Raw genomic sequence first — 15,115 nt, 5'->3', positions numbered from 1 at the left:
CTGCTTCAGTACACCGTCTTTGAAGATTCACGTCTAGTTTCAGAGGTCTGGCTCCACTGGACAGAAGAATCAGTCCTCATGACTAATGATCTCCTCTTAGCAGCTGATGCATCAAAATGTGCCTTCCTCTAGCTTTTATATCAGTCTTTGACACAGTAGACCTATTACTATGCTGAAACAGGGGGTAGGTGTTTCTGACTTAGCCTTTGACTGGTTTTCATCAGATTTATGCAGAAATTCTCCATCTGTGTCAGAATTGCAGTCTTATCCTAAGTCCACTGTTTCCAGTGAGATCCCTCAGGGTTCGTTTTTTGGTCATGTCCTTTTTACAATTCATTGTCCCACTAGGCCACATAGGATCCTCCTCCAGTTCCATAGTCTGTTACAGTCACTTGGTAAGAGCTGTTAGTCATGCTTTAACAGCTCAGATACTGCACAGAACTCCCAGGCCTCTGGTAGTTGACCAGAGCTTGAGAAAGACTCACCACTACTCTCGAGGGGGGCATTACATATATATATATATATATATATATATATATATATATATATAAACATGGCCTGGGGCTTCATCTGACAGTCAATGATAATGAATTATAATTGCTTAAACCTGCACCCTGTCACTATGCACAACAAGCTGTAAAGACAAAATTGACATTATGACTGCTTAACATTTATATGAACCGGAATCAGAATCAGGTTTATTGTCAAGAAAGTAAAGAAAAATAGAAATATTTGCAATACAGAATATGAGAAAAAAGTAATAAAAATGCACACTACACGCTTTCACTAAGTTTTCAAAAATAAAAGAGCTAAAATAAGTAATAAGAATATATGCACAATCAGTGCCCATACATTCAATAATCCATTAGTCCATTAATATTGCGCAGGAAGCTGAAGTATTTCACAGATGAACAGATAATAAACAGATGAAGCCAGACAAAGTTGGCAACGTGTTGATAAACAGTTGTTTATTTACATATCCAGCTAATATGGAGCAACAGTAGCCATGTTTCCGGCCACCAGGCTATGCAAATCTGATATTAAGTCCCCTTTTAGCTTTGCTCTGGTCTCCACCAACTCCTGCTAAAAATATCTTTAGCTGCTAAATGCTCCACTTCACCAGCCAACTGTGTTTGTCTGCAGGTTGGTGCTGGTCAGGTTGTGTACAGAAGGGTAGTCAGAGCTGGAAACAGCTGCCTGTTGCAAATTGAAATGAGATTTATGAGAGTGAGTGAAGTTTCGGTAAGTAAAACCAAAGCAGTGAGCTGACAGACAAATAGTTTCACCCTTGTGCAAGAACCCCAAAGCTGAGGGGAGAGTCTGGTGAGGATTCTTTGTGGGTCTGACAATAAAACAACTTTACATTATACATAGGCATTTGTTCAATTATTAATATGAAAAATATTGATAAGAGCATCTTTAACAAATATTTTATTCATGCACAGACTTGGCCCACATCAGCTTGAAGACTACCAAGCCACAAGTATTGAGTTGATGCTTTTTTCAAGTCACTCAGTCAGTCTGTACAAATGTTTTCCTCATGCTCTGGGGCTCTTTGCTGCTTTAACAGCACATACTACACTGCACTTTCTCAAAGAACTGTACATTTCAGAAACTGACTTAATAATAAACACACCAACCAGGAAGTAAATAAAACAATATTGTACCCAGGGTCACTTTAAAAGTCTAGTGGCTATAAAAGCAAGAAACACAATTTTTGCATTTTAGCATTTAAATTCTCATGTAACTTATTCAGTTCAGTGCAAAACATAAAAAGCAAATACACAGCAGCAGCAGCAGCAGCAGACATACACAAAGGCCTCACAAAGAAAGATGAAAATGAGATGTCACAATAAGGTGTGATGACAGGGTTAATGAAATAAGAAATAACTTCTGAAGTCATCACATTGTCATCATCAAGGACATAAAATGTTAAAGGCTTTTAAAACACTGAGTAGTCTGCGTCTGTCATTCACCAGCCGCTGCAGCAGTCATTCTATATCATAGTGAGTGAAGATGATGAACAGTAATAACAGCGGTTTCAGTGTAGCTTCAGATGTTATTAAGTCAATGAAATACAATGGAAAACGGGCCCATCTAAAAACCCAAACTCACATGTGCCAGATGTCGCCTGTAGAAACAGTGACAGCTTGTAGAGCCCCAGATCAGGTGTGTCTAACGTCTGTTTTAAAAATGCCATGCGTTGGATGGTTTCAATTTTATATTTAAAGCCAGATTTCAAGCAGTGTAACATATTCAACATCATACAATCTGAGGTTCAGAGTTCATTCTTGAACTTGGGAACAGTCTTAAAAATCGTACCACATGACCTTCATCGGCAGATGGAGGGGCCTAGTTGTTGTGGAATTGTAGATGTTCAAGTGTTCCCTTTTTCTGAGCAAGTCTGGTTTTGAGATGTAAAGTAGTAAATAAACATCAGTCATCTGCTGACGAAGATGGTGCGCTATGATTGAAAGCTCCAGAGATGGACCTTGTAGTGAGATTCTCTCATCCATACAAGTAAATATAAAACCCAGAAATACAGTGTTGTATATTTTTTGCTTCCTTATGAGTAAACATTTTCAAGTATCACAACAGCTGGTTACTGGAGACGTGGCTGTTATTGGACACCAACCATTATACTGAATCTCATTCTTCAGTTTAGTAAATACAATTTGCAAAGGGCAGATCTCCAGCACAGTGCCATCATGGTCACTGGTGTAGACTCAGGAGCAGATAGCCTTTCATGTTTAAATACATTACAAAGCTTTTACTCCACTTGTTTGCAACTCCATTTAATTTGTCCATTCAGCAGTGAAAAGGTCAAGCTGTGGTCAAACTGCAGCTGTTTTCAATCTTGGAAATGAAAGACGTAACCTTTAAAAAGGACTTTTCATTACTTTTCTGGAAAACAAGTTCTGCGCAAACCATTGACAGATTTTTTAGAAATATGTCTATTTACCTCCTCCAGGTGACAGCTTGTTGGCCTTCACGTACACCTGCAAATTCCAGCGGTCCCTTTACAGTGACAGACATTTTGGCAAACAAATTAATCTGGCTAGTTTTGTAATGTGATTAATGAGCAAGGATTCAGAAAGACTAGTTCAAGCTGAAGCATAGCACTTCTCTCTTCCGATATTACCTGCAAACCCTTCTTTTTATTTAAATATATATATTATATCTGATTTTTCACATCTTGTTAGACTTTCAATTTCAATTTCAAGACCAAAATATGTTACTGAAGCCACTCAAGGCCACTCAAGGCCTTATGTAGTATATTTTATTTTTTTATATATACATTTTATAAATACCTCATATCACTCGTTTGTAGATAGTTTCATAGTGAATAGAGTTGGAATAAAGGCTGATCCTCAGTGTCGGCTTTATATTCTTGTCATTTGCAAAAAAAATGTATTTACACGCTCAGTGGTAGCAAACACAAGGTTCGCTCAAATACAGGCTTGATGACACAAACACACACAGTGACACACAGTTTGAAAGCCAGCCGTGTTTACGTTTACCTGATGTGATTTTGTTATACAACTGCAAAACTTCTAAGACCCCCACGGTTAAAATGAACATGGGGATCAAGTGAGTCTGTCTTAAAACAGTCGGCATCCATATGAACACTAAAACACTTTTCGCCTGCTGTAATCATTCCTCCTCTTCATACTGGCTGTCAAGAGATGGATTTTAAACATTATGATCCACATAAGTGGAACAATCTGCAGAAGCTTGTTAAACTAGACAGGCTAATCCCTTTTAATCAATTTAAATCTTGACTGACGTGGAGCAGCATGAATGCACGTGCTTTCTATGAACTGATGTTGTTCCTTATGTTGATGTCCGTGGTCTGTTTCTTATAGATGATTGCTGGAGTATATTTTAACTTTCACATGTTTGTATTGTTTCATATGTCCTGTAATCAGAGCATCCTTGTAAAAGAAAGCTAGAGTAATAGGAGATCTATCTATTGTTCCTTGTTCTGTGGAAGAATACATTCTAAAATTTCAATTAAAATGAATGTGTTAGAGTTGAGTATGTTTTAGACAAATCAAGCAGGTGTCTTCCAAAGTTACAATTATTTTAGCATAAAATTCCCTTTCTGTGTTACCGTCCCTCCACACACAGAAACATTACCAAACTTAAAGAGGACATTTTGAACCAAAAAGGCTGTAACTTTGGAAAATCTCCCAGACATCCTAGGTGTCATTTTAACTTCAAATAAGATTTGGAATACTTTTTTTGTACAGAACAACGACTGTGGACTTTGACCCCATCTCTTCCATTGGAAGTATTTCAGGGAGGGATCTCTTAACCCAAGAACACTGACGTCGGGTGATTTTCACCCTCGCGACTGTGGTTCCCAGCTCCATTCTTTTTTATCATTCACACAGTTGTCAGTTGTCCTGGAACATGTGAGCCTTGTCCGGTGAAGGCACAGTCTCCATGCATCACTGACAACTGTACTGTGTGAATGATAAGAAACGATGGAGCTGGGAACCACAGTCGCGTGGGTGAAAATCACCGTTAGTGTTCTTGGGTTAATGGTCAGTATGAACAGGAGGCATGATTACAGCAAATAAAACCTCATTTACTGTCCATATAGGCACCTGACCATCGTTAAAACCATACTTATCCTTTAAGTTTAACCATGATCTTAAAATCTCTACTCCTAACCAACTTATTTTCCAAACTTGGCCAAGCCTTAATCATAGAGATGGAAGATTATAAAACACTCATTAGGGATGTTTTTACAGGCAGTTACAAACAATCTATTATTTTTAGAGTATGAAAGTTCATTTTTGTCACAAAACAGTCTAAGCCCAATTATAAACCTACTGGCTATTTAGCTGGTGGGTGTTTAACTAGCTAAAAAGCTAGCCGGATGGATCTGGCTTGGGTCTCAGGAGCCTCGCATCTTATCAGTGAGGAGGAGGATAGAGAGATGGAGGTGCAGCAGGTCCAGGGGGAGGTACAGGCCAAGGAGCGGATAATGAGAATCTCATAAGACCAGGACAAACACTGACAAATCAGCACGGACCACCAAGAGCATCCCAGTGGAACCTTAAGCCATTTTTTTAAGTCGCCAAGAGTCAACAAGGAGGAAGGAACCTCGACAAGAGACTGAATGAACACCAGAAAGAGAATACGTCATCTGTCTGTAAACACCAGACCAAAACCTGTCACAGCATCGACTGGGAAAAGGTCAAAGTCGCTGACTGGGAGTCAGTGGACGGCTGGAGAAAGGAGCTCAGGCAGGACATTGATTGGCAGCAGTTATACATGACCACTCATGATGGGCTGCAAGATGTGGCTGAAAGCTCAGAAAAGCTTTTAAGTGGAGCTTTAAGATTAGATTATACTGTTACACAGACCTGCTCTGTTGTTTGGCTCGGATGACTTGTTAGTCTTGTAGCAGAGTGGATCTAGTCCCTGCTCTGGGACTGGCTTAGCAGGTTCAGGTGCACTTATCTGTTTTTTCCCTGGTTTTACGTGAGTCTGCAGTGGAACGTCAAACAATGAAAATGTGAATTTATATATTTTCAGAAGCACCTGTGCGGTCCAGGAGGGTTACAGTCGGGCAGCAGTTTGATAAATACCACTGAAGCTGCTCTAAATTTTGGCTCACTGCATGACTTTCCATATTGATCCAGCCCAGAATTATTTCACCTTGTGCTAAGGAAAATATATTTTTTTGGTTCCCCAATGTTTGAGGTAGCAGTGAAATGTACGAGTACATTGTTTTTTGGTTTCCCTGTCTCTGAGTCAGCTTCTTCGTGTAAGGAGATTTAAAAAGTAGCACGATCGGGAAGGCACGTCTGCAGAAATGAATAATTAAATTAGAACAGCAGTGTGGCTTGTTATGATAGTATCTTACCTTTTCCTACGGTATTCCAGACAGTCTTCTTCTGTAACATAATCAAACACACAGTCTGGCACACGTAAAAGTGAAGAGGTGAAGGGACCATGTGCCACGTGGCCCTCGTAACAAATGTCACTTTTAATGTCAGCTTTCAACTGTTCTTAGAAAGCCACTTTCTTTGCTTTCAGGATTAATTTCCTTTTCATTACTTTCTTACATCCCTGACTTGGAAGGACAATGCTCTTTTCCTTCTATTAATAATAATTATCCTTCTTTTCATTCTGCCTGTCGGCCACTACATGGCTCAGGGACATTTTGAGATTTGAAAATGTACTCTAGGTGGTGAAAATGTGTACATGTCTACCAAAAAATGGGGAAGCAGTGAGAGGGTAGAGCTTCTTTTTAGTGTCATTGTTAGTCGAGATGCCTTCAGAATGCATTCAAGCAATGTCAGACATGAAAAATTCAGCCGATTCTCATGCCTAAATGATACCCGCGGTGTGTGTGTGCTGCTCTCTTATTCACATTACTCCTGTTTGTACAGCTGAAGGGAGACAAGGACAACGGGGACTTGCTTGAATTCTGGAAAGTTTTCCAAAAAAAACATTAACTAAGTGTAGGAGGAAGAGGAGAAGGAGAAGGAGTGGTCCAACAAGCATTTTCTATCACAGTTTTTTAATACAGGAGGAGAAGACTCTCTGTAAATGACACATCATCCTATTATATATATCGCAGTGGACATCGAAATGGTGAGTTTACATGTGTCGGCTGATGTTTGCTCATTCTGTGTGTGTGTGTGTGTGTGTGTGTTTCCACAGCCGTGCTACGAGCGGGTAAAGGACTGGCTTAATGAAAACCTGGTGGCACTTTGGATCTTTGCTCTATGCACAGCACTTACTCAGGTAATTACAGCTTTAAGTTGTGTTCTTCAGCAGTCATTAACTCAGCCCTTGATATCTGCATCCTCAGACAGAGGCTCTCACTTTGTGATAAATAAACCTAATACTTCCAGTGTCCTTTGCATTAAACGCTGAATGCAGGATTTGTGTGGACAGCAGGAGCCCGCATAAGCCTCTTGTGTTACCACTGGAGGCCGCATAGGAGGGTTTGACTTTCCATAAAACTCTTTTATCTCCTTTCCAACCAAGTGTTACGTGGTGTGCTTCCACAATCCGAGAGGAGAAATATCACACAAGACTCCTGTGATGCTGCAGGCTCATTTTTAGTCACCCGGTAGATTGTCTGTGTCCTTTTATTGAAAATCCTACTTGCAGCAAAATGGAAACCAGAAAGAAGATGTAATCACTGCCAGACTTATCTCATATATCCCTGATGTTTGCCAGCTGACTCATAGCATTATACAATACAAAGACACATAGAATTATCCTCTGGTCCATTACTTAGTGAGCTCTTTAGACTCAGTAATGTCCATTATGTCACCATCTTTTGACTTCTCTGCTTGTGCTGTTATTACATGACATTTTAGCATTAATGACTGTCTCATAAATATGACAGACTACAGTAGCTGCTGTCTAGCAAAAACTTAGTTTTAATATAGTCTTAATATAGTTTTGTTTTACGTTATTAGCTTGCACACCCAAATTATAACTATTTCATTGGCATTGCACAGCTTTAAGTCTTAAGGAATGTGTGTCAGAAAAACAATCCACTACAGAGTTTTTTAATGTTGGGAACTTTTAAGAATGGAAAAAGTTTTTTAGATAAATTTTCTAATCTATATGATAATATTCTTGTGTATAAATCAAAATATTCCTTCAAATTAAAGAAAAATGGGGAATAAAAAGAAACTCATTACACGTGGACAGAATACCTTAAAACTACTTCATAAAAATGCAGGGAACTTAAACAAAACGTAGTTATATTCAAGGACACAATATTGACAAAAATCTCATTACTAGCAAATGGTGAATAAACTGTGGTATTAAAATCAATATCAAATACAGTTTTGGAAAGCAGTGTTCGAAGCCTGAAAGGAAACGTTTCATCACAATTTCCCACAAGAAGCAACTGTGGCCCAAATGGGAGCAGCACCGGAGGCTCTACAGGAAGGTGCTAAAATCTATAACAAATCCTATTAACAGCAGCCATGAAGTGTAACACAGAAAACTGGTTACAACATGACTTTCCATGGTGATTTTGCAGAGACCTCTGTCCACAGCTGAACAACATAAGAACAGCTAAAATATCTGGTAACGTCTGGTAAGGAGCAGAACAAACAGCACAGTTGATGTAATCATTTCACGGCTACATCGCCTGACAAAACAGCATAAATGCAGGTCAATGACAGCCTGTTAAAACTCCATTCAGTCTCCTCCTGCTCACCTACCTGTACATTGTGTATCAATTAATTCATAGCTGTCCTCATTTACAATCCTTATTAGTCACAACATCATCTGGCCATCAACATAAAACCAGCTTAATGACAACAGCGTTGGAGTCTCTTCAGTGATGACAGAAAAAGCCAGAGGTGATTAAAGCTTGTTTTCTTAATTCTGCTGGCACACAGTCCATAGTGACCCTCACTGGGCTGCATTAAGTCATCATTTTGCCCCACAAACAACAAAACTCCAAGTCAGCATTTTAAGATGTACACGCTCTGAAAGTTATTTTAGGTAACAGGCCACATTTTTGGGGGAGTAAAATGCTGTTTTAGTCTGGCTTAATGTGGACACGCTGTCAAGCTCTCTCCAAAAATCTGAAAAAAACCACACAGTAGTTCAAATGGCTATTCTTGTGTAGCACCTCTCTAATCTCTTTGATCAGTCAAAGCACTTAAACATTACATTTACACAGGACATGCAGACTTATAACTACTGAAACGCGGACTGGAATAACTGGGGATCAAACGGCCGATCATCTGATTGGTGGACGACCTGCTCTACCTCTGAGCCACAAGCACACCTAAACCACTACAGTTATGGGCAAAGTTCTTGTGCTGCCATTTTTATTCTACCATTACTGTTTCAATAAGTAAAGTGACATTTGATTTTGTAATGTTTTACATTTTGTGTGTTTGTATGGTAGTTTGTTAGTTTCTTACTTACTAAACAAACTTACTTACTTAATTGTCAATTAAAGAGTAAGACTCAGTAAAAAGAAGATAAGTTTAAACATTTAACTGGTGTTTTACTTGCATTTTTACTTGAAACTATACAGAGCAAAACTACTAAAAAGCTTGTTGGTGAAATCAATGAAAGATAAAAATAGCTGTTCATCAGATAAAGGTTTGTTTGACACGCTGGAGCAAAGATACAATGTGCAATAAAAAGAAGATCAGCCACACACTCCAATCTGTGCAATATTTAATAAATGAGTATTGCACAGACTGTGTGGATGCGCTTTCTGTTGTTATCTGAGAAATAAATGTAATAAGAGCTGGATATAAAAGTAAGAGTAAAAATTTATCTTTTTGGCGTTTATTGTCCAACAGATGTACATTATGATACAGAGGATGAGCCAGACAGGCAGAAGAGTCCCCTTTCATTTCAATGTGACTTTACACATGGACATCTGCACCCATTAATGGCTGATTTGTCTCTTGTGTTTGCACAGATCCTGGGCCTGGTCTTCTCCATGACGATGTTCTGTCAGTCAGTGAAAGTAGAGACCTTCTACGCCTAGCGATCGACCTCTCTGCCCTTCAGCACACACGGATTGTTTCTCATCAGAGAGACACAGATATAGACCCACCCTCCTCCTCCCTCTCCTCATCCTCCCCCTCCTCTTCCTCCCCCTCCTCCCTCCTCGACAGACTCTTCTTTCCTCTTGTCCTCTCTGTGACATTCCCTCTCGGATGTCACCAGTTCACAGTTTTTCTGCTAACTTTCAACAAGCACAGTGTCAGTGTAATACCTGAGTTGGTTCCTATGGTTTGCTCTGTGTCAAAAGCTAATTTCTGTGATACATTTTATGAAGCAGTATTATGAACATGTATAAAAAAGTGTAACCCTTTTTTTAATATGTGTTTTGTTTTAAATTATTTTATGGTTCGTATGTGTTTTCAAAATGAGAGCTACAGTTGGGAAAGTGCAGAGTGTGAAGTGCTGCAAGTGCATGTCTCCTGCGATGGTGTGTATTAAATGTTTTGGCTCGACTAAAAAGCGCACGTCATCTTGTCATTCCTCAACCCGGAAACGCTGAAGGGGGTTTTCTGTGTAATCCTGCTGTATTCATGCCTGACACCCTGGAAGACAAACAGGGGAGACGGACGAACTTTGCCAGGAAAAAGGATGTAACATTTTTTTATATCGTCCCTCTGCTGAGAAATGCTGGAGTCTTTAAAATATTTTGTAGCACCTAACTAATGGGGCATTAATTAGATATATCTGATGAAATGAACCGCTTTGCTATTTCACACACTATAGAACACGTTTTTTTTTTTTTAGTGGGTGGACTTACATGGGACATGAGAATTGCACCAACTACATTTAAAAGATCCTGTGAGATGAATTTAAATGAACAAGTAGCAGGATCCTCCAGACTGGCCTGGGGCAATTTCCCTCCTAGCACCAATCAGAGCTCCAATGACAAAGATTCATCTGCAGTCTTTGAAGCATCCTCTTGTGCTTTTGTGACTCCTTAAGTTCTTTTTTTTTCTCCCTACCTTGGGCCGTCAAGTATATTCCAGGCTATAAGTACACCAGAGACACACTTTGATTAAATAGCCCCATAGGAAAAATGCTTTAAGAGGTTTTCAGCTGCGGTTCGAGGTCCAAGCACTGCAGGTGCTGGAATTCTTTTTGCATTTGTTAACATTTTGTCTTCTTCTGCTTCTTCTTTTTTTCTGCCTTCAAACAATCTGGACCTGAGAGAGCAAAAGTCCCAGAGCAATCAAATCTGTGGAAACGTTTCAAATCTCCCTGAAGTCAGCTGCAGAAATTACACAGAAGGTGGAGCTATGACAGGGAACTTTGCACTTTTCATTCCTTCTTCAATACTGCCATTTTGAATCAAAGCAAATAAAACATCTTTCTCCACATATGGTGTGATAAACATACCGCGTCTCGTGATAAAAGTGAAGAGTGCGTGGCTCCCAAAGAGACAGCTGTATTAAAAATGCTAATTCTTGATTAGTGTTTGGCCACCACACAGATATGACAGATAGTGAAAACACTAAACTCAGAATCTTCAAACTGAAATGATAATATCAATACTATACAGTAGCTTTTAACATGGAGCACACATCACTACAAACAACATTGTCGGCTGAGTTTGCTGAAAGTCAAACTAATCTTAAAAATTGCCCAATTCGTGCCTCTAATGTACAGTATTACTGTTACATTCAAATCACTGATCCAAGAATTCAAGATTTTTCTTAAAAATATACAGTATACATAACCCAGAATGTCAAAAACACTTACTACTGTTATGAAGGTATTTGCAAAATCCTTAAAGACTCTTCTAATGATTTCAATAAAAAAGTATTTGCTGCTTGTTGCAGTCATTAGAGGCTTCCACTGGCTGAGCTGGCTGACTTCTTACAGGCTCCCAGGTCACATGAGTGGCATGAAAATAACTAAAACTACTTCACTGATTGGGCTCTCTGGGACTTTTCCAGTGGAGCTCATAGGAATATATTTGTCGATGCTTCTTTCGTTATGTAGTGTATGAGAAAAAGCCTTTCAGAATCGGGATAGACAACTCACCACTATCACTTGGCATTACGTATATGCAGACACAGCATTCATATAGAATTCATATTTCTTATTCATGCTGTTAAATTGAGTCATTTTCCACTAGATTTTATCAACAGCTTATTTCAGCAACTGCTTCCATTTTCCTACAACATGTTGTTAAATGTAACCAGCTGCCAAAGACACCAATCACGCTCTCAAAGACGTACAGTACTCAAAAATGTACCCTTGGATCAGCTATGGGAATATCACAGCTTATATTTTTGCTTTTTTGGGCGTAACAGGCATAAATCTAACCTCCTGGAGATGTAGTTTGATAATGCTATAACAGATGTAATGTGTTACTGAGCTACCTTTACACCAAACCAAACACCACCAGGTTTTCACATATTGATTCTGTGTGTTTGTTCAGATACAACCTATGGACCTTTATACCTTTGTTTTCATACAGCCTTTCAGCATTCTTATTAAGGTATAAGTCAAGTTTATGTGTACAGCCCTTGAATGCAGTTAGACTCTCAAAAGGCTTCACAGCGCCCACATTATGAAGCAATAAATGAAAACGATAAATGAAAATGACAATCCCCAACCTCAGGCCTTCAGCGACAGCAAGAAAAGACTCCCACTAAAACCCCATTACACAAAATGGACCCACAGATCTCTTCAACTAATACTTGGAAAAACAGCCAAAACAAATGAGCACAAGCTTTTTACAATACAGAAGCATTTATTGTACAGTATATACATGTCCCGGCATCAAATTGTTCAAAAATGTGAGTCCAGTACTGCAGCTATGAAAAAGAAAATAATCTCCTCTTGTGGTCAACATGAGCACTGAATACCACTCGTCAATGAGACCTTAAAAACCGAGGAAAAAAGTAAAGCACACTCAGTGGGAAACAACTATCCAATAAGGGAACAGACCTTAAGACAACATACGTTTAATACCTGCTCAGTTACAGTCGAGATGGCAGCAAAGATAACAGAAATTAGGATTTATTGATATCATATTGCGTGTAATTTTAGCAGTGATTCCAAACTGAAGCAGTTGATGATGACCTCTGGCCCCTATAGGCCAGTTAAGAGGAGTGAAGAGTCAGCAGTCATGACAGTATAAAACAGTGAATTAAATAGGCATTCATGTGAAGTAGTATGCGAGATTAGCCGCAGACAGGCAGACTGCAAGACACACGCACACACACATACACAGCCACTAAACGCTTGATTCCCTCTCTGGGCTCATGCATAGTTAAGATAATATTTTACAGAGCATATGGTGAAGTTGAAAAGTAAGGGTACATGTTGGCCTAGATTATAGTTTATAAATAAAATGATATGTAAAAAGGGGGAATCAGAGTCATGGATGGATTACTTAATGAGTCTGCTGGGAACAGACCCACGGCCCACTGGGTTTCACCTGAGAAATGTGACTGATAGAGACACAAAACAATAATGAAAATACACAGAAGGGCCAAAAAAGACCATAAAGAGACACAAAGAGATACACAGAGATGCAAAATAAATAACTGACTGATAAACAAAGCAACCACAAAGAGATGCAAAATGACCACTAGAAGACACAAATAACCACAAAGATACACAAAATTGCTCTTTTGTGACATTTTGTCAGTTAGTGTCATTTCTGTCACTTTCCATTTAGGTGTCTTGCTCTTACAGATCGGGGACAGGAGGCCTGATGATGTGTTCACATTATGAGCAACAAACCTACAAAACGGCAAAGAGTGGCATAGCTTCAGCTAGCTAAATAACACACTACCAAATTTTAGATATGGTGAAACAAAAACATGTGATTAGTTGATGCTTCACCACGTAATTGGAGCAACAAAAAAAGATGCACCGACTAGTGTAATTTGTAGCCTCATGTCAACAGCTTTCATTAAAAATAACCTTTACATCATGACTTTGCTCGCTTATAGCATCAACACAGCTTTTGACACACCTGTGTCCAGGGGCCTGTTGTCTCATAATCCATGCATGGTCAGAGTCGAACACCCTAGATGGAAAAAATTGGGATATTTCAAGACTGACAAAACTATTAACCTGCAATCAGCTCATCAATATGCAAAAGACTGCAGTCCTCTCTCAGGTCAATCATTTCAAACACAAGCATAAGATGAAGTGAAATGTGGTTTCTCACAAAAAGTAAACCCTCCTCAAACCCCGGCGACTACTCTTGTCCCTCAGCTGCCTCTTGAATTCTCCTCACCTCTTCAGCAGATCTGGTTTCCTTTTCCCTCCTCTAATGCATTATTCATTCTCATGTTCACGGGCTTTCTCCCATCTTGTGCCTGATCAATAAAACATACCTGTATGCCTGCTCCCTCACCTCTCCATCCTCTCGTCTTGTTCCTGAAGCCAAACTGTGAGCCCATGCTCAGCTGATGAAACAGCATAGATGGAGGGCCTTTTCAAGCTGGGAGAAAATCACCACAATTCAGGCCACATCTTGCCTTCGTGAGTCGTGTCTCTAATCTGAGTGGTGAAAGGAAGTGACTTTATTTGTCACTTGCTTCCCCAAAATTCAGAAGAGTTGTCTCCTCAAAACACACTTACAAGCAGTCATGTTTTTTTTTTGTGGAGTCCTGCTCCAAAGAGGAAGCATAGGTCAGAATATTTTATCACGACATAATAACTTTAAGGCCACCAGGCTTGGCCAGTGCTCCACAAAATAAGCTTGACTCTGGAAGGTTGGAGATTTTCTAAAGCTGTCAAATGGATCTGATTGTATTAAAACAAATTTTACTTTACTTTGACACATAAGCAGAGACGAAGCTCTACTGAAGCTGAAGTGATTTGATCAGTGACGTCTGTACACCACAAAAATATTAAGTCTTCCAAACTTTAACACTTTTATTTGATTGTTGAACATGTAATTCCAAAAACCAACAGGCTCTAATCTGCTGCTGTAGCGGCTTTCATTCTCTTCTGATTTTGGAACATGGCTGCAGGGATTTGAGAAGCCCAGAGATGGCCCACTTTCATCAGCTGGCACGTAGCCGACGCTCTAGTTCATCCACTTTACTTGTGGGGGGGGGGGACCAATTGGGTAGGTAAAAGAAAAGATAATCATCAAGTAATGACCTATTTCTTAGTGTCTTTCTTAGTCATTATTATGATGTACCAATTTACTTGAGGGGGCACAATGAGAGTTACTAACATTCCTAGTTTTGTGTGTCATGAAAAAAGTGGTTAGTATAACACCTGACTTCATTTGCTAATAAAATACAGAACACAAAATACGACACTAAGGAGCAAATGAGGGACGAATCAGGTGTGAGCTGATCAGGAGTCAAATAAGGAGCAAGCTCAGAATTAATGAATTGCTAATGTAGAGCTCCTGAATAACTCTGGGAGAAGAGACTGTGAGATACTATAATAATGAATCATTAGGTAATGATTAGTTCATAATTAGCTGTGAACACGACTTTCTTCAGTAGTTCCTGATCCAGCAAAAGACTAATAAAGACTCATTAATTACTCATTAGTCAACCATTATTTACTAACTGCTACATCAAACTGAATAATTAAGTAATTCTTTATTACCTCATGAGTTCTTCTGCGTACTTACATTAGT

At 39.2% G+C, this 15,115-nt stretch overlaps 1 protein-coding gene across 2 annotated transcripts in view; it reads left to right on the top strand.

Moving 5' to 3' along the window:
- Nucleotides 1-9,966, top strand: part of tspan4a (tetraspanin 4a) — a 124,066-nt gene extending 114,100 nt beyond the window's left edge. For both annotated transcript variants that reach the window (XM_070830671.1, XM_070830663.1), the window contains 2 exons: nucleotides 6,685-6,768; nucleotides 9,440-9,966. In XM_070830671.1, coding sequence (XP_070686772.1) covers nucleotides 6,685-6,768; nucleotides 9,440-9,508 — 153 coding nt within the window. In that variant the 3' untranslated portion in view covers nucleotides 9,509-9,966. The remainder of the gene's footprint in view (nucleotides 1-6,684; nucleotides 6,769-9,439) is intronic.
- The last annotated feature ends 5,149 nt before the right edge of the window (nucleotides 9,967-15,115 follow it).

This window comes from Pempheris klunzingeri, chromosome 1, assembly GCF_042242105.1.
Source record: "Pempheris klunzingeri isolate RE-2024b chromosome 1, fPemKlu1.hap1, whole genome shotgun sequence".
NCBI lineage: Eukaryota > Metazoa > Chordata > Actinopteri > Acropomatiformes > Pempheridae > Pempheris > Pempheris klunzingeri.
This window is presented reverse-complemented; position numbering and strand designations above follow the sequence as displayed.